Genomic DNA, 22,140 nt, shown 5'->3' with positions numbered 1-22,140 from the left:
GCGCGGGAGGGAGGGCAGAGTCGGGTCCGGCCCACTGCGGCAGCCGCGGGCGGAGCGAGGCTGCGGGTGAGTAGCGGGACCGGCGGGGCTGCAGCCGGCGGCGGGAGGGCGAGGGGCCGCGGGCCGGGAGAGGACTGGGTGGGCCGGGTCGGGCCGGGATGGGTGCAGTGAGGGAAGGGGCTCCGGAAGGGCGTGTTGTCATCGCGATCAGTATTTCACCTCCCTGACACGTTCGGGGGCGGCAGGTGGCATCGGAAATTACCGCATTTAAGTGTCCATCCGTTATCTGCTGTGTCATTATTTTCAGCTTCCGCTGGTTGCTCCCGTCTCAGGGAATTGACACAGCAGAAGTTGCGGTCAGAGTTGTGTGTTAATGGGAACGGGTGCAGGTGTTGGGCCTCCACACAGGTCCACCGCTGCTGTGGCCTCATCTGGCCTCAGAGGGTTTGCCCAGCTGCACGAGTGGCAGCTCCTGCAGCACGTACAACTTCACACATTTCAGCTGTGCTTTTGCTTACCCCTGAAACTAGACTTATTTTGTAGAGTAAATGAGACAGAATCTATCTGTAAATAAGGAACTGGATGCAGTGAAACATCTTTCACAGCAGTTGAAGTCTTAATTTCTCATGGCAACTTTGTCACGCGTAGTTTGTTCTTAGACTCACAGAATCATGGAATATCTCAAGTTGAAAGGGAACAACAAGGATCATAGAAACACTGAGGCTGCAAAAGACCACCAGATCATCTAGTCCAGCCCCAAACCATTACCAGTGTGCTCATTAACCACGTCCTTCAGTGCTGTATCCACATGCTTCTTGAACATGTCCAGGAACGGTGACTCCATCACCTCCCTAGGCATCCTGTTCCAATACCTCACTGCTCTTTCAGAGAATATTTTTTTTTCCTAATATCCAGCCTCAACCTCCCCTTAAACTTAAATTGGCAGCTTAAAGCCATTCCCTCTCATCCTGTTGCAGTTACCTGGGAGAAGACGCTGAACCCCATCCCACCACATCCTCCAATCTGGTCATTGTAGACAGCAATAAGGCCTCCCCTGAGCCTCCTCTGGACTTCTCTAGTTCCCTCCACCACTCCCTATAAGACTTGTGCTCCAGACCCTTCACCAGGTTCACTTCCCTAGCTGATGATCCTTTGTTGGATCATCAAGTCCAGTGCCTAGCTCCACAGAGGACCACCCAAAATTCCAACTACATGTCTGCGAGCAAACTGTAAAGTTATTTGTCAAAGTCACTGTTTCCTTCATGATTTCTTCTCTCATCTCTTGCTTTCGCTTTGTGATGTCAGTGGACTTCTCTTAGGCTACTATGCTCAAAAGAAGAGTGTTAGTAAAACTGCCAAGTTGATATAAGATTCATTTTAAAGCTTGTTGCTTCTCATCTGATTAATTCATTCTTTCACGAAAATATTATAATTAATTTTAAAACCAAATTTTAAAAATATATATATTTAATCCAAAGTATGCACCAATTCCTGCACACCTGGACATCTCAATCAAATCCTTTTCTGCTTTCTTCCTTTTTTTTTTTTTTTTTTTTTTTTTTTTTTCCTGTCAGTTCTCTTTTTTCACACCTAGATATCTGTTCATGTTTGGGAATTTATTGTATCTTTTATCTTTCTTCATTCTTCCAGGGTCGCATTTTCTTTTCCATCTTGTTTTCAAAAGAATTTCTCATAGTTTTTCTATCTTCAATAATTAAATACTCAGATTTTTCTTTCATGTCTTTCTTAAAATGATTTATGTAGGACATTCTATTATTTTTAGATTTTAGTTTTCTGTGAGGCAGACTGACATAGAAATGTATAGCATGATTTAGTTTCCTCCAAACAGAGCATATTCCTATGGGAAACAACACATAAGAAAATACTCGTTTTTCACTGACATCTAATAAAAAGGCCATTCCTTGCATTTTAGGAATTCTGAAAGGATCTCAAGTGGACCTTTCTTTGTTCCTAATAGTGTGAGAGGTAGATGGTGTTTTTGCAGTGGAAGTTTCCAGTATTTTCTGTATATAGCATAGGATAAGTAATCTTTTACAAAGAAAACTCCTGAACAGAGTAAAGTTGAGACTGGGGCATTCCAACCTAGGTAGAATTGGCACAGGTACTAGGGTAAAGGAGAGACAGAACGAGTGAAAATATTGTCCTCCTATCACTATAAAAAGTCCAGAACATACCCAGAGACAATGGGTTGGTGACAGACATTGCATGGAAGTGTAACCATAGCTATGGAAGTGTAAACATACCTATGGAATTGTAAACATAGCTATGGAAGTATAATGTAGCAACAGCATTGGAAGATTGTGAGCCTGAGACGCTCAGCCAATAAGTGCGAGGAGAGGCTTTACCTGCACTGGACCCAGCGTATATAACAGGATGGATTTCATTGACTAGTTGCACAATTTCTCTCTTGTCAGCAGGGGGTGTGTGCCCATTATTGCAGTAATGAATAAACTGCCCTTCGCAGAGGTCTTTGCCTGATTAGAGATTTTTGATCTTCAGCATATTTCACACAATAGTAATTCTCTCTATAGTTCCTTGTTCTTTTAGACAACTGTATGAAAAGCTATAGGTATTGTGCTGGTTCTTATTTCCTATTTGGACCTTTATCTTGTGTGGCTTGCCTTGAGAATAGCTGGGATGTTATAGGTAGAGCAGGAAGTCTGGAACAGTCTTGCAGTTTGATAACCTAGTAATTGCTGGTATGCACATGGGATTTCTGGGCTGGGTTTCCTCAGTCATACTTTACACGGTTTTGAGATGTGAGCAGTGCCACTTTGCTCAAACTGGGCTTCTCTTGGACCCCATCTCTTGATATCATTCCCCACAAGAAAATGTTTCTTGCATTTTTCTCCCTGCCAGTTCATGGATCATACAGTGCTGAGATGGAGATTAGGTGAGATGAAGCTATAAATGCAGGCCTTTTTTCTTCTTCTTCTTTTTTTTTTTTTTTTACAGTCATACAGAAATTTATGGCTATTTTACAGTAAATTACGGTAATTGCAGCTATTTTTTTTTTCTTTTATATGCTTGGTAAAGTAGGGCAAGAGGAAATGGTCTCACGTTGCTTCAGGGGAGTTTTAGGTTGGATAATAGGGAAATTTTCTTTACTGAAAGGGTTGTGAAGCACTGGAACTGTCTGTCCAGCAAAGTAATTGAGCGCCCATCCCTGGAGGTAATAAAAGATGTGTAGATGTGGTGCCTAGGGACATGGTTGGGTATTAGACTTGGTAATATGAGGCTTGATGATCTTAACATGGGTGCCCAACCTTTTGGCTTGCCTGGGATGCTTTTAGTGAAAAGGAATCTTCACTCAAAGATTTTATATGTGGTCTTGGCCAGTATATAAAAAATATAATGTAGTTTATGTATGTAAATAACAACACTTTTATACATATATATATATTTATGAAAACATTAAAATAGAGAAACAAAACCATAAAACTAGTGGTATATTTGACCGTGTTTTTATGAAAATGGTGCATCAGTGGCTTGATAGCAGTAATTGCAGTTCTTGGTGAATATAAAAGTGTTCATCAGAGATTCTGGATAAAGTTTTCTCTTTTGGTGTTTCATACTTGAAAACAGATGTTCACAAATGTATGTACTGCCAAAAAGTGTTGACCTGAATAAGGTATGGTTGTAAAGTGAAGAGTACTTCTCTCTGCTAAGATAGGGTTTATACAAGTCTGGTGAAGAGACATGTCTGATTGCAACTCTATACATTCCATTTGAAAATACAGGTGATGTAGTTATGTTGACTGAAAATTGGGTCACAAATGTACAAAAAAACTGGTGATTCTTTCAGCAATCTTGAAACCTGTTCCCAAATTTCGGTATCAAAATGGAAGGCACAGCTACGTATTTTTCACTGTTCACAGGACTGTGTTTAGCCGATGCATCAAAATGCATACAACTGTTTGCCATAACTTAACTTGAGCCAGCACTGCACTGCACCTGCCCCCTGTCCCTGTTTCAGCCCAGACAGTGCTGAATGCACACCGCCGTGTGGTTGCTGTGAGCAATGGATGTGCTCGCAGGACTGGGTTGGACGCTCAGTGGGTCAGAGCCGCTGCCATGATGGTGCAGGACAGTTACCAGTTGCAGGGGGAGCTTTGCTGAGCTGCAGGTTGGACACACCTGATCATAGAGATCTCTTCCAACCTGTTTGATTCTATGACTGTGATTTCATGAAATACTGTTGTTTAAAACAACCTCCTTTTATCAACAATTAGCTTGCAAATATGCCTTAGTGGAGCAGATAGAAGTCCTTTGATGCTTTTAGATTAAACTTTTCTGGTTTTGGTGTTTTCAGTACCCAAAACTGGTCACAAAGATAAACTGCGTTAATTAAAATATATATATATTAGAGGGACAAAGAAGCCATGATAAACACAAACTAGTTGTGAGACAGTTCAGAAAATGCAAAATGTGTTCACAGTAAGTTTAGGATCTGTGAACTTTGCTTTTCACTTTTTTTTCTTTTCTTCTAGTTCTTACGCCATGGTTGAACTCAAGTCATTGTATCTAAGGCCTTCCATTGGAAGGTGGCTGTCCCAGTGCATCTGGGGCATGGCAGGGCAGGAGAAGGCACCAGCATAGGGGAAAAGCAGGACCTGTACTAGACAGTGTTAGCCGTGTAATGAGTGAGACTTTTTGCTGTAGTCGTGTTGTTTTTAATCCTTGAGCAGCTGCAGCTTTGCTAGTGTCATTCTTGGCATGGCTCTTGTAGGGCTGGGGAGGGTCCTTGTCACTGCTGGCCCTCCCCTTTGGCAGTCAACATGGCACCCCAGTTGAGTGGCCCCTGTTCTGGCTGAGAGCAGCAAGGCTGGACTGCAGCCCTGGGGGTCAGAGGGACCTGCTGCCTCCTGCCCCAGCTCCTTATTGGGCAGCTTCTGCTCTATGGGTACAGCAGCAGGCAAGGAATGTCCTGGACTTCCACAAAGAATGAATCTCTATATACTTGGGAGTTTGTCGTGATGAGGTCCTGTAGGGATGCTGATGGTCCCCAGGCTGAACAGAGGCTGACTTCCTGCTTCCCCTAAGTGTGCAAATTCTGTTGGCCTATCAGCCTGTGGGCCTCTTGGCTGCTGCAGCACTGCATAATGACCTCCATGAACTGGCACATGAAGGTCCCCACATGGTGTCCATGATTGAGCTTCAGCCTCTGGAGAAAGACCACCTCATCTAGCCCATACAGGCAGACAGTGGAAATGACAGCACCCTGTACTGTGACTGAATTCCACCTCTTGGCCCTGTAGATGTCCTGTAGCTCCCTTCGCATCCAGAACAGAACAGGTTTAAGGACAGCACAGTGGTTCTGGAAGAGCTTTGCCATTCATCACATTCGAGGCCACCCAGGGGAGCGCTGGGCACATGTCTACAGCCATGCTTGGTCAGGAGTGGTGTCACTTGTGGAGCAGGAGGTGGAGGTGTCACGAGGCCACAGGAATTGCCAGCATCTGGCAGGTTAGGAGCTCTTCCAACGCTGCTGCCAGCTCACTGTGTGAGTGGCACAGCAGGATACAGAATCACAGAATCACAGAATAGCAGGAATTGGAAGGAACCTTAAAAGGTCATCTATTTCAGTGTCCCTGCTGGAGCAGAAACACCTAGATCAGGTACCCTTTTGTGCAAGCTCTAGCGCTGCTGTCCCCATCCTGTTCATCCTGCTAGCAGTCTTAATCCCTGCTACTTACTTGTACAATTAGAAGTCATCTGAATCCCACACATAGGAGTTGATAGCTATGATTGGTCTTGTGCAAAGAGAGCACTCCAGATTCCACTTTGCCGAGCACATCAGGCACCTAAAGCAGAATTCATGGTGGTATGGTAGGGCAAAGGCCTGGTCATCGTGAGTGACATGGTATGTGAGGCAGCTCTACATTGATGGTGCAGCCCTGACCAGTCTGCAGTGCAGCGGACTGGGAAAAGTAGAGGACAAGGAGTTGTTCCCCCATGCCAGATATGCATCTGAAAGATGTGACACTCTGAAAGACGTGACACTCTGAAAGACAGCAGACATACTTATTTGCTGGCCCAACCAAGGGTGAAGGAAACACCACATTACTTCAGCAGGGAGCCCGCCCAGCCCCACCACTGGGCCATCTCCTGCTCCCTGATGGTACTCCCTGATGGGTGAGACTGTGGCTATGGCCCTGGCATGTCCTTGAGCTTCAAGTGCCCTCCCTGCACCCCCTCCTCAGGTTGCAAGTGATAGAACCTGAGGAAAAGGCCTCAAGTTACACTGGAGAGGTTTAGATTGTATATCAGCAAGAATTTCTTCATGGAGTGGTAGGTCAGGCATTGGAAAGTGCTTCCCAGGAAAGTGGTAGAGTCACCACCATCCCTGGAGGTGTTCAAAAGACATATGGAAATGGTGCTTAGGGACATGGTTTCTTATTAACCTTGGTAGTGTTAGGTGCTTGGAGATGATCATACTGAAGGTCTGTTCCAACCTAAATGATTCTGCCATTCTACCTTGACTGAACTCGAGTCACTACATACACTAAGTTTTATAAGAAGAAAATATTAATGCATATATTTTGAGTTAATTTCTGTCTTGCAAAAGTATCTAGTGGAAATGAGGGGAATAATTTTATTTGAAGCATCAATGAAATTTATAGCACCTAAGATGGGCATTAAAAACATTTGAAATTTATATGACCTTTGAGTGTGCTTATAAAATTATTTCAGTGCTTGCTAAACATTGGGTTTTACATGTAAATTTTATATGCAATGTATGTCATATACATAAAAAATTAAACCTGTAAAAATCTTTAATATTTTCAGTAACTTCAGATGGCTGGGTCAGGTAGAGGAAGAGGACGTGCTTCATTTACCTTCAACATTGAAGCCATTGGCTTCTCTAAAGGTGCAGTTCTGCCTGATGTTGTGTGTAAGCCTCCACCGCTATTTCCTGTAAGTATTGAAGCTTTCTTTAGAGCTCTCGGTGTCCAGGTAAAGTGCATTCTCTTTCATTTAGGCATTGCAATGAAGTATAAGAACAACTCTAAGAACTTTAGGTCAGTTTTCAAGTACTTCATGTTGCTGTTATTACTGTTTTTATTGTTATCTCTTCCTACCCATTTGCTAGCAGTTGTATCCCTCAGTAACCTAGATAGCTTAGAGTCCTCACTGTGATTGGGTTTTCTGGATGCTACAGTAATAGAAACACTGGATTTTTGAGCTTGCCTGAAATGAAGTTATACAGTTATACTAGTGTTTCAAGGTATGAATGTATCTGATTTAGAAATTTTCTTTTGATGCAAACACAGAACAATTTTGGATGATTACCTTGTGCTTCAGTAGCCAGAAAGTGAAAAATAATTTGAAAACAACAGAAAGATGTTTTATGTAATTAAGGATATTGAGATTGGAAATTTTGGGTGTATTTGGAATGTATCAGAAAATTAAAGGGAAAGAAAAAGTAAGTTATTTTCCTACCAAGCTGAGTTGTGCTATGTAGTCAAACTTGGACAGTTTTGAGGCTGAAAAGTAGTCTTGCAGTTTTATATGAGAACTTCCCCTTTATATGACAATTTGATCAAGGTGCATGAAATTTTTCTCAACACATTATGATATGAAACTAGCAAGTTTGGCAGATAATCAATGCTATTCTGATATTTACCTGAATAGTTATTTCACACATGGTTTTGATTTACTGAACTGGAAGTTATGTTAATGTTGTAGTCCACCATTTCCCTTATAATTTAGATTGCATAACTTCATTGATTTTAAGTCATCTAAATTGTTCCTAGTGTGATTATTATCTACTTGATAGCACTGAGATACTGAATTATGTGTGACTATAGATTCTGCAGTTACAATCAGCAATGGATTTGCCTTAGAATTATTAATCCCATATCCAGTGTATAACCCTTAATATATACTTTGGGGAAGTTAAAGATGCTTTTTTCCATTGAAAAATTGAAGTAACTCAGTGGTGTAACTAGAACTGGTAAAAATAGCATGAATTACTTTTAATGGTTGGGCAGCGACCAAAAGTGTGATCTTACAGCTGTTCACTGACTTACACTGAAATTATTTTAAGCAGTGAGTTGTCAGTCATGTTTACATATTTCTTATGGTCTTTTTTGTGTTCTAATTGATTTCCTGTAAATGCAATTAGCAAACCAGTTAAGGTACATCAGCATACCATCAGCATCATGAGAGGTTTAAAATTCTGGCCAGCTAGCAAAGAAAGATGGAACTAGTAAACTCCAGCCGTGGGACTTATGATAATGCTTTGTAGTTTGCAACCAACCACTCAGATATTGATTGTGCACCACCTGTCAGGTGAGAAAAATACAACGTAGTTACAACATACTGATCCCATCACTAGCCTTAGTTTGCCATATATTTTAGAAACCTTTCATTACATATCTTTCCAGTTTCAGGATTTATAGTTCATTTTTATAGTTCATACAAAAGATCTTTGTATCTTTTGTGGTTTCCGTGGAAATGAGTAGGAGACCTTTCTTCCAGAGCAATCTACACAGTTGAAATACTGTTTTAGAAGAGGTTAGGGCCTGCTTTACTTTTACTAAAGCAGTGGTTTCTGGTTAAGTTAGGTTGGAATGAAGAACTGTTATTGTTATTTAAGAATCCTGTAAGCTTAACGTAACTATGAATCACTATTTCACAATTTTAATATTTTCTCCTTGATTGCTTGATGAATTTTTGCAGAAAGATACAATAAAGTTATGAAAAGTATAAATTTAAACAGTTATGTATTTTAGAATATAATAAAGTATACCAGCAATGTATTATAATGCAAAGTTGCATTCTTTCATGATTGTGTGTGTTTATTGTAGTTTTTTTTAGTGTTCCTGCATATTTGATGGATATCAAAGACATTGCAAATAATAAAAATAATTTGTACAGAGTACAGACAATAAGCCAGTGCCTCTGAAAACAGGAGAGGATGAAGATTACATGTTGGCCTTAAAACAAGATTTTAGAGGAGCTATGAGAAAAATGCCATATTTTTTGGCAGTAGAAGAAGATAATGAAGGTTTGTTTGTGTGCTTTTTATTTTTATTTCTGTCTTTAGTATTTATTCCATAAAGGGTAATGTAGTGGAAGGCATGTGTTGAAGATGTGTTTAGTATTGATAAGAGAGAAGGAGAAAGAGCTGGAGTAATATGATAGGAATGCTCTCATTTACATTTACTGAAGTTGCAGGTCACCCATACAAGTGGTGTACCTTGAAAGCAACTGCTGTGTTAAAAAAGCAAGGTATTCTGTTTGATATAAAGTAAAAAACATTAAGACTAACTATTTGCAGTTCTTTCAATTATATGATAATCAATACAAACTAAATAGGTATTACTACATGTTAAAAATATTGTAAAAATTTTGCATTGGAGCAAAGAAATCCATAGTAAATATAAGATTTGAATTCAGCTTCCATTTTAATTGTGTAGACATGTACTTAATAAATATTTTAGTTAATAGCTGGACATTCTAAAACATGCTCTTCTAGAACATAATTATTTCCCCTGAGCCCACTCAGGAAGATTGGTAAGATGCAGCGAAGATCAGGGAAGACTGAGAACTCACTTGAAATAGAAAGATCAAGGTGAGAGTAAATGATTTATTGAGGTTCGCATCAGAAGTAGAGCTGAATTTGAAGACAAAACTTGATCTTACTGCATTTGACTTGAGAATGTCTTTTACTTACATATAATTAAACATTAACAGTCTTGTTATTGTCTGATAAAAATAAACGCTCTGCTACTTGATATCCATTCATGCATCATTACACTTTTAAAATCCAAGCTTCCTGGTCAGAAAACAGAGCAGGGAAGGAAGGCCACAGTCTGTTTACTTTGCTGTAGCAGAATTTTAAACCTAGCAGCCACGGGAGCTTATTACTGTGAGGAGTGATTTTTTTTCACTTGTGACTTTTGCCTCTCTCTGTTATCCTTCTATATTCTGATTCTCAGTGCTATAAACACTAAGTGCTAATAGGAAAAGAAGAAATATAGCATGTTCGGAAGTGCTGTTTGTGTCAAACTGAAGGCCCAGTCCATGCAATAGGCTTTCTCTATCAAGCTTTATTGTTTAAGAAATCCGGAATAGCCGAACATTAGATAATCTTTCCATTGCTATAATGTGATGATTTCAAATAATGAGAACGCACATGAACTCTACAATGTGAGGTTTAATATCCATCCTGAAACCATCAAAGTATTTTCTAACTCTGGGTATTCATGGTAGAGATATGATAGTTACATAGTCTCATTCTCTCTTGAATGTGGGCAAATTCTAGAGGTTTTTGAGACTGTGTGCAATTCTTTTTTTATTAGCTTTGAGTACAATACTCTAATTAATACACATTATTGACTGTTCACTTGTTCTTGTACTAAAATACTACTTACACAGAAGAAACACACTGCAGTATGATAATATAGCTTCCAGTGCTCCCTTACCCCCTTAATTTTTTTTTAGTTTGAACACATGTTTAGCCACATGTCTACGGTGTTTCAGTATCCCTTCAGACATTTTCTGGTGACCCTGAATTGCTACAGAGAGCATAAAACAGTTTAAGAGCCTGGAGTTCTCACAACAGTCAGAGATGCTGACTGTGCAGCCAGGTAAACTCTTGGTTATGGGGCAAGGAGAACAGAAGATCTGATCTTCATTTCTAAATCCTTTTATGATTGTAGAAGAAATAAAAATTACTCTTTTTTTTAACTCATATATCTTTCATCTCTCATGTAAACAAATTTCAGTCTTTCCAGTTTCTTATCTCACCAGAGGCTTTCTGTGCTCTTGATCTGTGTCAGGCTTGAAGTTTGCTATTTCTGTCTGAGGCACAAAACAAGAAACTGCTGTGCCTGAAAGCATGTCTGAATAGTTTCAAAGGAACCAGCTGCTTTGAGAATGTTACCTCTGTTTTCCAACTTTGCCTCATGTGGTAGTTCTTACCCCTTAACCTTTGTTTTCTGTATCCTTCTTTCTGACTATTAGTGCTGAGTATGCTCTTTAATAGAACTGCCAGCTTTGACTGTTTTTATACAAAAATTGGCAGTTGCAGGTAAGCAAGAACAGTGCCACTTCAATTCTTCTCAGTGTCTCCCAGAGGATAAGTTAGTGTCTTGCCATAACTCCCCACTGAACCTTTAGCTACAGAAAAATACCTCTGTTTCAGTGGTTTAGTATGGTTACATCAGTGGTTGTCTGCAGCTTAAATAGCTTGTTTTCATTTAATTATTCTGAACTGATCTTTTCAGTAATGTGGTTTACAACTCTTTTCTTCCCTGTATTTCATCTAAACATCTGGTAGGATTACAGGAGAGGCAGAAGTGGGGACTGTTGGCAGAAATTTCTTAGATTGGCTTTGCTGCAAGAGCAAATGAATTCTTTTAGACTATCAGCACAACATCTGTGAGCCAAATGGTCATTTGAAGAGTGAGAGGGGAAACATTTTAATTAGTTAGGACCAGCTGTCTGTCTTTCTTTCATTATTCGCGTAGTGAAAGAAAGTCATGTATAATAGTACCTGGCAATTTTGATGCATTAGTATACCATATATAGATTTTCATCATTCATTTCAAACTAATTTTGAGCAAGTGGTAGGTGTGTTCTCCAAGTTCTCTGTTTTCTTTACTTCCTAAGCTATGAATCATTCATATTATTCCTGCAGGTATATCTGCTGTGACTGGGTGACTGTCACCTTGGCAGTGGTTTGGAATTAATTCATCAATTGTGAGTGGCAAGTCAGGCAGGCACATGTTTTTTTACTGATGGCATCAGCAATTAATTCTTCACTAAAGATCATCAAGCTGGAATCAAAACTACTAGTGTCTTTCCCCATGTTGCTGACAGTTTCAGACAACATCTATGAAAGCCACCTATATTAAGTGCCCCTTCAGACACTGTCATTTTAGATACAAGCTTTTTGTTGCTCGGTTTTAAGTAGGTCTTCAGCTGCCTTTACCACAGCTAAGTTTAAAATTGAGTTTAATTTCTGATATCGTCTTTTTCCACACTTTTCTACAGTGAGTATGTTAGAAGTCTTCTACTGCATAGATCACAGTCTGTTTTTCACTTTTTGTACAGGACTCACAAAAATAATTCCTGTTTGAGTAATGAGATGTTACTACAATCAGAATAAATAATTTTGTGTTGTGGATGTTGCAATTGGGCATGGTGATTTGAAAAGAAAAAATGAGACTGGTTAAAAATAGTTTTCTCATTAAAGGTTGTGCAAGGTTATTTTTTTCCAGGATGAATCCATATACCTGTACTGTATAACTACTGTGCTATTTATACTGCATTTTTCAATTTATTTATTGTGCCTAGACTGAGGAAAAATGGACAAAAACATATTGTTTCTGTTTCAGAAACATCTTGCTATAACACAAAGGTTTGGCATTGCAGAAGTACTCGAAGCCCTGGGACTTGGTGATGATCAGTCATTCAGAGATGACTTCTGAGGCCTTCTGAGACCTTCTAATTCTGGATGCTTCCAGGCCTTCTGAGTCCTAGGAATTTTGGATGCTTATTAGGATTGACAATATATGCCATTAATTTTATTTTTTTCAATCACAAAATGACAGGAGGGTTGAGGCTGTCATGGGTCCATCTGTCCCAACCTCTGCTCCAGCAGGAGCACCCAGAGCGGATTACCCAGGTCCATGTCCAGGAGGCTTCTGCAGATCTACAAGGAGGAGACTCCATAGCCTTTCTGGGCAGCCTGTGCCAGCGCTCCATCACCCAAACAGCACGGGAGTACTGCTTGATGGTCAGAGTGAACTTCCTGTGTTCTAGATTGTGTCCATTGCCTTTTGTCCTGGCACTGGGTACCACTGAAAAGAGCCTGGATCCATCCTCTTTGCACTCTCCCTTCAGGTATTTGTGGACAAGATGGATGAGATCCCCCTGAGCCTCCGTTTCTCCAGGTTGAGCAGTCACAGCTTTTTCAGCCTCTCCTCAAAGGAGTGGTGCTGCTGTACTTCAACATTTTTGTAACCCTATGTTGGACTCACTCCAGTATATCCAGATCTCTCTTTTACTGGGGGAGCCAAGAACTGGACAAAGGACTCCAGGTGTGGTCTCACCTATACTAGTAGACCTGCTGACAACACTTTGCCTGATGCAGTCCAGATTACCACTGGCATTAGCAGCAAAGGGGCATTGCTGGCTCATGTTCAGGTTGGCTCAGCTATCAGGATCCCTGATCCTTCCCTGCAGAGTTGCTTCCAGCTGAGTGCCACTAGCATGTCCTGGTGCCTGGGGTTGTTCTTCCCCAGGTGCAGGACTTTGCGCTTCTGCTTGTTGAACTTGACAAGGTTCCTGCCAGCCAGAATCTCCAGCTTGTCCAGGTACAGAACAGAATTCTGAGTTGGAAGGGACCTATAAGGATCATCATGTTCACGTCTTGGCTCCTTACAGGATGACCTGAAATTCAAACCCTATGTCTAAGAGCACTGTCCATATGCTTCTGAAACTCTGGCAGCTTGGTGCATTGACCCTGGGGAGTCTGTTCCAGTGCCTGACCACCTTCCCAGCAAGGAACCTCTTCCTAACACTCAGTCTGACTCTCCTTTAATACACAGTCTGACTCTCATTTAACACAGCTTCATATTTACTGCATTCAACTCTGGGATCCCCAGCACAAGAAAGATGTGGATCTGTTGGAGCAAGTTCAGAGAAGGCCACAAGAATGCTTGGAGGGCTTTTCTATGAAAAAATGGTGAGGGAAATGGTCTTGTTTAGCCTGGAGAAGAGAAGGCTTCAGGGAGACCTGTGAGGGTGAGAAGCTTTGACACAGGTTGCCCAAAGAAGCTGTGGATGGCCCATCTCTGAAGGTGTTCAAGGGCAGATTGGATGAGGCTCTAAGCAACCTGGACTAGTGGGAAATGTCCCTGCCAGTGGCAGGATGTTGGAACTGGATGGTCTTTAAATTTCTTTCAAGCTGAAACCATGCTACGATTCTGCTATTCTCCTAGGTCCTATTTCTGAGGGATCATTGCTCTGTTATGAGGAAGCTATAGACCAGATCCCCCTGGATGGCTGCACAACCCCCTGGTCCATCTGCCACTTCCATACTTTTGTGTCATCAGCACACTGCTAAGGATGTACTCTGCCATCACCCAGATCATTAATAAAGATGTTAGACAGGACATGGACCCAGTGTTGGCCCCTGGGTCTCCAGCTGGGCTTTGTACCACAGATCATCACTCTGTGGTGCAGCTGTTGAGCCAATTATCAGTCCACCTCTCTGCTTGCCCTTCCAGCCCGTACATGGACAACCAGGTGGACAAGAATGGCATTCCCTTGGTGGAAAGGAGATACCTTCAAAATGGGGAGCAATATTCTTTCTGTTTTTTGCTATATAGTTATTTATTGTTTTTGGTTTTGAGACCTAAGGTTATAAAATCCAGGTTTTTTGAGTACTTACCATATGATTAGTCCTAGGAATTACCGTGAAAACTGTTATGAAACTGTTCTTAAGTGTTGTACAACAGTGCAAGAAAGTGCTTCATGTGGGGTAAAGAGGTTATACTATAGGTTTAATTACAGGAAAATACCCAAAACACTGGATTGTCTCTATAATGGATTCAAAAAATCTTTGCATCTTTCTCTACAGCAATTGAAAGGTACAGTAAAAAGTACATGGATGATGAAAAGGAGCACGCAACATGGACCCCAGGTAATACCTGAGAATACCAAAGGCTATTTTGGTATTAGCCTGGGTAATCTGTTCTTCTGAAATGTTTGATTCCAAATTTTTAAAGTAATAAAATAGTACATACATCCTTACCAAGGCATGTATTCTTTGTTGAGGGTTATGCCCTTTTCATGTTTTCAGGTCAAAGGGAAGTACTGTTCTGTCTTGAAAAGAATAAATAAATATGATTGTAGTTTTTTCTCATTCAAAACAACTAATTCTCAGCAAAAATGCAAGCTTGATCTCTATAGCTTTCCCTCTTTGTTATTTCCCATGCACATACCAGTTTTAAACTGGGAGAAGATATAAAAGTTACGTACTAAAAAACTCCACCAATATGGTTTCTCAGTCACTGGTAGATTGATTTTATGACACTAAATTTTCACAGATATATATGAATAGATCAGTACTGAAGGCTTGATGATACTATGCAACTTAAGGGCATCTGGGACAGTGGAAGGGCTGAATTTTGTCTGACTGAGCTAGATGCCAGTTTTCATGAAGTGGGTAAAATGCTGGTCCTCGTTATACTTCGTCACCCAAAGTACAGCTAAAATTCAGCAATACCGTTGGGATTCAACAAAATTGTTGGGTGCTGAAACAATTAGACGTATAAACCCTATATGACCTCATATGACAATTAGACTTATATGTCATGGAATCAAGCCCGGCAGAGGCAGTCTTGCTGAGTGAGAGGAGGAGGATTACTGCTGTAAATCATTGTTTAGAAGTATTAAAGCTATTTTCTGTACAGATTGGAGAAGACTCCCAAGAGAGATGAAGCCCAGGAAAAAGATGAAAAAAGGTAGATTATGTATTTTTAAAGATTTTAAAAGATTTTGTAAGAAGACATGCTAGAGCTGGATAGAGTTAGATAGATGTAATAAATAGCGCTTTTGATAGATTATTTTCTACATAATTGAGTAAACTGACTGGCTTTTAATAATTTGCTAGCTGCTTTTGTGTAATATTGGAAGATTAAAAATGCAAAAAATCTTTTTGTTTTGCAGTCTATCTTCTATTCAACAAATAGCTAGCTGTTCAGATTTTCCTCAAATTTTGGGTTTCTCAATTAAATTGTATATTATTTGGTTGACTTGTATTTTTTAGGTCTTTTGTATGTAATTTAATGTAGGTTATTTTCTGTTTCTCTGGTTTTACTTTTTTTGTTTATTTTCAGCTTTCTTCTGCAGAATTGTGAACCAGATCCTTCAACAGCAGTTGGAGCTGGTATTGGTTGCTCTTTAAGGAAAAGAAATATTTTTATTGCACAGCATCAAAAGTGTATTCATTTTTAAAAGTGTTTTCTAGTATGCATGACTATTATTTTTAGTTCTCTATAGAAGTCTGTTGCTTTGTTGATGTGAAACAACACTTGGCCTCCTGTAGCTAGCTGTCTGTTACATACAATTGTTTACTTTCTCGCTCTCTTTGTCCAAGTCCTTCATATGTCATTTTTCAGTTCAAGGATAAAATAGAAAAAGGAAAGGGAATGTGCAGTAGTCATGGAGACTGGCTCAGCTGGAAGCTTTTTTTCTTTTAAGAGTGTCATTGAGAAGCATGGTAATAAAGGTAGACATCAAGATTCAGTTGAAATTAACTACTTATTTGCAAAATCCCTCAAGAAGAAATGAGTACATATCTATTTTCTTTTTTAAAAAAAGAAGAAGTTGCATTGGCTTTTGGAAGCCTACAGGCAATAATAAACTCCCCGAGATTCCGCGAAATCATAAATGCCAATCCAATATCCCTTTGATATACTAACATTCTAATTATCACAAAGTATCACTGATCAGTGTGTTCTTTATATCCACTGTCTTTTGTGCATGTTTCTCAATTGCTCTTAAAAGTACATTTTCTTACATAATTGTAACAGCAAAGATCAGCTGACCACCCAGATTTGATTGGGTAAAACACCTGTTTCTCTAAAAGCAAAAATCAGGAGGTTTCAGGTTTTTTTTTGAGGGGAATCTTGGTGACATGGAGATCATACGAAAGTCATGTTACTTTTTGTTTTAATGACAGCCAAGTTAGGTGACACTTCATAACTGAGTGGAACAAAGGTGAAGGAGTGAAGGGAATTTTATCTGCACTGATACACAGACAGGTTTCCTACAATTCTATCATCAAAGATCGCAGGAGTGGTTTCTGGGTCAGTACACAGGTATACATACAGGGCTGGCTTCATTTTGACCCCCTTTGTGACTCCCCTGAGTGTTTTAACTTAACACCTGGCCATGTCTTTTACTGACGTAACTTTAGGTAGGGTTTCATATGTCTCCCACACTTAGGCTGGGCTGTGCACCACAATATCTGAAATATCAGCAGTGCCTCCAAAAACAATAACCCCAAATAAATTTTTTTAAAAAAAGAAAAAAACACACAAGCAGTAAGCTGACTGGCTTCAGCTCCTGTGGGTCAGCTGTACGCATAAGTAGACAGCAATCAGATTTACTCATGTAAGCCAAAGAACAGCAGTTTAAAAGAAAATAGATTGTATTGCCTTGCATCTCAAAGAAACATGGGTATAAAGAGCTATTTTTCTTACAGTTCTACATTCAAATGGTGATCCCGTGTCTGTAATATTACAGTTAGTTCCAGAGATTCCCACCATTTAGTGAAGGCTTTTGCATACCTTTTTTGACTTCCAAGCTGTTTATAGACATTATCTCTAAAAGTCTGCAGGTGTTTGTGCAGAGATGATCATTTTGAATCACACTTGTTTACTCTAAAGGCCTCCTTCATTCTGGTTGTGTTTGCTTGGACGTATGTTCACACATTATTACAGAGCAGCTTGACTTCCCTCAGCTATGTGTGGTGCTTTTGTTGTTTAAACTCTTCCTAGGCAAAGTACTGAAATGAACAGAGTGTTATTTACGACAAATGCTTTTAAGAAAATGCAGTTATTTTCTTAGCAACTTCTAGTGCTCTGTTTCCTTAGCTATTGGGCCAAATAAAATACATACCACTTTGGACTACTGCCTGCTCCAGAAAAGCTATCTCCTCCTTCCATCAGCACAAATTTTCTTTCTCAAAAAACTTAGTGTACTGTAGTGTTAAAAAAACAAAAAACAAACAAACAAACAAAAAAAGGATGCATGTTGCATAACTACCTGGTCTGTAGCTGCCTGGTCATCAGAGGCTGTGTAACTACGCCAGTGTGGAACTTACCCGGGCACCAGGCAGTTTTACTTTGCAGAGAAGAGCCATTGTGTTAGGTACAACCCTAAGGTGTAAGTTTAATGCAGGGCTGCATGGCACAGCAAGAGAGTGGAAAGACAGGTATATCATGGAAACAGGACATCTCTAGCTTTGCTATAATATTTCTCAGCCCAGAGCTCTTTGTTTCTGCTGGTCAAACTGCACTCCTGGAACTGAGACAGGTGTTGCCAAGCTTAAAGTGCTTCAATTCAGATGCCTCTTACCTGGTTATGGAGTCATACTTTCAACCTTTACACCGCCATATAATTCAGTAGGATGAGGATGAATTGTAGGGAGTAACTTGATAAAGGCTGTGTCCACGTAAGCGTCATTTCTGGTCCAAAAGCCATTTAACTGCAGTAACCTCATTACCCCAGGGAAGCTCACAAACTCTTCTGTCTGCCTTTTTTTTTTTTTTCACTTTTTAAAAAATACCTGTCTGAAATGCCCTGCTGTCATTATTTTGTACATACGTTTTATCTCTTTAGATGTTAAAAAATGACAACATATTTGTGGATTTTTTTTTCCTAATGTCTTAATTTACTGGGGGTAAGTGAAAAGCATTTTGTGAAGCTGAATGCTGTAGTTTGATCAAACTTTCCATCAGATATCTGTGTAAAATGAACTTCAATCTGGCCCTGTAGACATCACTTAGATGAATCAGGCCATTATTCCTCTATGGCTGATGTAGCTCAGAGCTGAAGTAATTTTAGTACAGAGAGTACAGAATTTTCATGGCAGTTACTACTCTTAAGATAGAAGCTCTTAAAAGCAAATAAAAGGATTCCTGTTATTTTAAATACAAGAAAAAATAATAGCTATGTACTTTATTTCAGCAGGTGCAAAACCAAAAAAGGCAAAGAATTCTGAGCCTAAAAGTAACTTGGATGTGTTGAAAAAAATTGAGGTAAGATGTGCTTAATCTTAGTGAATTGTACAGCACAAATTACTGAAAGGAAATTAATCCTCTGATATAGTTTTTGGGATAACCACACCAGCCTTTCTGGCCTGGTCTTGTTACCTTCACTGACAAAAGTTCTGCAATATGGTAGCACAAGGGAGAGGAGAAGGATAAAGTCCGGCAATGGAGAAACTGTTTTTTGGTGGTGTTTTTGTTGTTGTTGTTGTTGTTTGGTTGGTTTGTTTGTTTAAAATTCTATTTAACTCCAAACACATCATTCAGTTGTTCTTCACAGTATAGCTGTGTGGCCTAATTGTGAAAAATAGAGCTTACACAAGGAGGAAATGGATCCAGAAATTTTAAATTGATGGTTGTTTCAGCACTTCACTGACATTGGAATAAACCCATTAGTAAGATGAGAGCAAATACACAGAGAGAAGGAGTATTCAGGAGGAAAGTGACTGTGATTTTGGTGCTGACTACCCACCATGTGGAAATGGAAAGCTGAAAGGTGAAATAGCTCCATATTGTTTTCTTGATGATATGTTGCTCCAAGAGTGGGTGGTAAAGGGAATGAATCATTTCAATTTATCATACAAGACATGGTTTTTTTTGACTTGAAGCCTGATGACTTACACTCAATAAAAAAAAGTTCTTATAACGTTCTAGCATTTCACATCACGTTGTCCTAAGATATTGACAAAAAATATTTGTACAATATTGTTAGGCTACTCATCTTGCTATTAACTGCAGTATAACACTTTGGTTGTGAGGAGAGTATACTGTTGCTGTAATGTTGGATTACCGTGTAAATGAAAATGTCTTCTGACAGGAGTTGGAAAAGAAGGATGATGAAGAAGAAAAATCTGACGATGAGAAAGACAGAATGAAAGATAAAGAAGGTGAAGATGATGAAGAAGCCGAAGAACCAGAGGAATATGATGAAGAGGAACATGAAGAGGTGTTTTATTTAGTTTTCTGTTTGAACCAAATCCAATTACAGTCATTGAGCAGTGTATTGCCTATCAGCCAGAGAAATGTCCCTAGCTTTTCTGAAGCAGAGGGAGAGCCATAGGGAAAGGCACTGTTCAATTAATTTTCCTTGTTGTAGTACACTGCGTTGTATTTAGGCAAGTGTTTTAGAATTGTTACTCCCAAACAGCTCTGAAATAAAGAGCTGGCCAAGAGGAATGCGTCCTGCTACAAACAATACATAAAACTGTTTATTTTCACCATCAAAACAGGGCACAACATTTGTGTTTTAAAAGGTGTCTCTCCTTTCAGAGATACCAAAAGTTAATTTTAATTTTCCATTTTTTCTTTCACAAGAAATGAACTCACGTTAACATTTCGAAAATTTTGTGCCCAGATAGTTTAAAACATATTTCTTCTATAAATTGTCTGCTTCACAGGAGTGATAATATAGTGATTATTTATTTATTTATAAACATAGTGATACTATTTTGGTCTGTAATATGTTTTTATTTAGGAAAATGACTATATTTCTTCATACTTTGAAGACGGAGATGACTTTGGTGCTGGCAGTGATGACAATATGGATGAAGCAACATACTAGCTGTTGTTCCTAGGTGTACTGTTCAAGACTTACACTACTTGAAATAGAATCCTGGAGGTAGGCTTGAGTATCACTGACAGAACTAATGCTTTAGCTCTTTTGGGTTTAAGCTTACTCTCCATAAACATACAGAAAAATTTTTCATAATCATATTATGCTCTGAAATGGGATCCCAGACCCCACATTTTGTTCATTTGCCATGTTTTGCAGATTTGCACTTCTTAAAGCTTCTCTGAAATGCCTACTGATGGAACAAGCTATATGCCAGTATACGGCCTCTGCACAGAAAAGGAATGTATCCATTTTCGTTGAATCGTGCCTAAGCATTTGCACTAGTCAGTTCTATGCTTTAGCTGTTAAAGCATGAAAATAAGTGAAATTTCTCATAACTGAAGCAAAGCAAAAATAAAGCCATTATGGATGAAAGCTGTCCATATTTAGCAGCTGACTTATTTGAAGGAATTTATGTTAACTTCCAAATTCAGGTGACTGAAAATAATTGACCACTAAGCACTTTAATATAAACTGACTTGAAATGACTGTAGGAATACAGACTAACAAATACAATGAGTATTTTGAAGAGGTACTGTTCTAGTCAGCAGAACTCTTACCTTTAGTATATTGTTTAAAAGTAATGGTAATATTTAACAATGTGTTTACATTGCATTGTATGCATCAGTGTAAGTGATTATTAGGGGTAATTTCATTTAGAAAGAATATATGAGAGAATTTAAGATTGACAAAGCGTGTAATTGTAGTTTTCACCAGTGGCATGCAGTTTGAAGGGACAAGAATTTTACTACTCCTTCTCAGTTTCTTTGCCCGTTAAGGCAATATTAACTTTCCTACCTCACAGAACTGTTAAGTGAGATGGCAGATTATATCCATGTAACAAGGCATTTACTTACTTTCCTATAAAACAAACAAAATTTACAGAATGAAAACCAATAAGAAAGGACATACAAGCAAGAGAAATATGTGGTAAAATATTTTGATTGTGAAAAATTAGGAAAACATGAGCTCTCAGAGTAGCAAAACTACAATGTTTGGAAACTTTTTTAAGAATTAACAGACTGAATGTAAAAAAAAAAAATCCTGAGTTTAGAAACTAGAGGAACACAGTGACAGAGCAGTCTCTGTGCCCATTTGTCCTTTGATTATATAAAATATTTATCAAAGTTATAATTTAAAGTTTTATTGTCACATGAACATGCTGCTCCTTGTAACAGGTACTATTAGCAGGACTAATGAAAATAAAATGTTTTAAGAGTAAACCAATTCTTCTGCCTGTTTTCTTTGGAAGCGTGACATTTTGTCAAGTAGTACTTTACCTCACTGCTGACTAGAAAGTAATACTGCATTATTCTGTGGACTCTTCTATGCAATAAGATATGGCATTCTGATAAATTACCTATCAGTTCTAAAGGAAATTAAAATGCAATGTATGTCACACCTCAGAGGTAAACTAATTGTATTTTGAAAAATCTTCAATAAACAGTCTTCTGAGTTATACAGGAAATGTATTCTGTTCATTTTCTTTTGGCAACATACATGCTAGCAGCTGTTTATTCAACAGCTCTGCCCATTTCATCAATGTGGTGCACAATAGAAGGCATTGCAAACAAGGTAAGCATGTTGAAAGGCAAACAGTGAGAGAATCCCCACAACTTGCAAAGGAAAACAAGGAAAAAAAATGCTTTTGCCAAAGGCAAAAGAACCATAGGGTAGACCTTGGAAAAGCAATACTGCATTATAATTTGG

The 22,140-nt window shown here is 39.1% G+C and overlaps 1 protein-coding gene across 12 annotated transcripts; it reads left to right on the top strand.

Moving 5' to 3' along the window:
- The first annotated feature begins 38 nt into the window (after positions 1 to 38).
- Positions 39 to 21,898, top strand: POLR3G (RNA polymerase III subunit G). 12 transcript variants are annotated; one of them, XR_006932450.1, is made up of 9 exons: positions 39 to 66; positions 6,811 to 6,939; positions 8,905 to 9,034; positions 14,621 to 14,683; positions 15,456 to 15,506; positions 18,742 to 18,809; positions 19,636 to 19,764; positions 20,293 to 20,436; positions 20,590 to 21,898. XR_006932450.1 is itself a non-coding variant. In XM_015280555.4 (8 exons), the coding sequence occupies exons 2-8, from the start codon at positions 6,820 to 6,822 to the stop codon at positions 20,377 to 20,379; spliced, it is 648 nt and encodes a 215-aa protein (XP_015136041.2). In that variant the 5' UTR covers positions 39 to 66; positions 6,811 to 6,819; the 3' UTR covers positions 20,380 to 21,898. The 12 variants fall into 12 exon arrangements, 2 of the variants coding, with proteins under 2 accessions (XP_015136041.2, XP_424697.3); XR_001464843.4 differs by having other exon boundaries at positions 18,739 to 18,809; XM_015280555.4 differs by having other exon boundaries at positions 20,293 to 21,898.
- Positions 21,899 to 22,140: the final 242 nt, after the last annotated feature.

This window comes from Gallus gallus, chromosome Z (assembly GCF_016699485.2).
Source record: "Gallus gallus isolate bGalGal1 chromosome Z, bGalGal1.mat.broiler.GRCg7b, whole genome shotgun sequence".
Lineage (NCBI taxonomy): Eukaryota > Metazoa > Chordata > Aves > Galliformes > Phasianidae > Gallus > Gallus gallus.
The sequence above is the reverse complement of the archived record's forward strand: the minus strand, read 5'-3'. Positions and strand labels throughout refer to the sequence as shown.

Excerpts from the sequence above, each read along its gene's own strand:
- POLR3G (XM_424697.7), top strand. The coding sequence starts at position 6,820 with ATGGCTGGGTCAGGTAGAGGAAGAGGACGTGCTTCATTTACCTTCAAC. Across the intron at positions 15,507-18,738 it reads CAGGAAAAAGATGAAAAAAG|CAGGTGCAAAACCAAAAAAG; the intron begins GTAGATTATGTA and ends ACTTTATTTCAG. Across the intron at positions 18,810-19,635 it reads ATGTGTTGAAAAAAATTGAG|GAGTTGGAAAAGAAGGATGA; the intron begins GTAAGATGTGCT and ends GTCTTCTGACAG.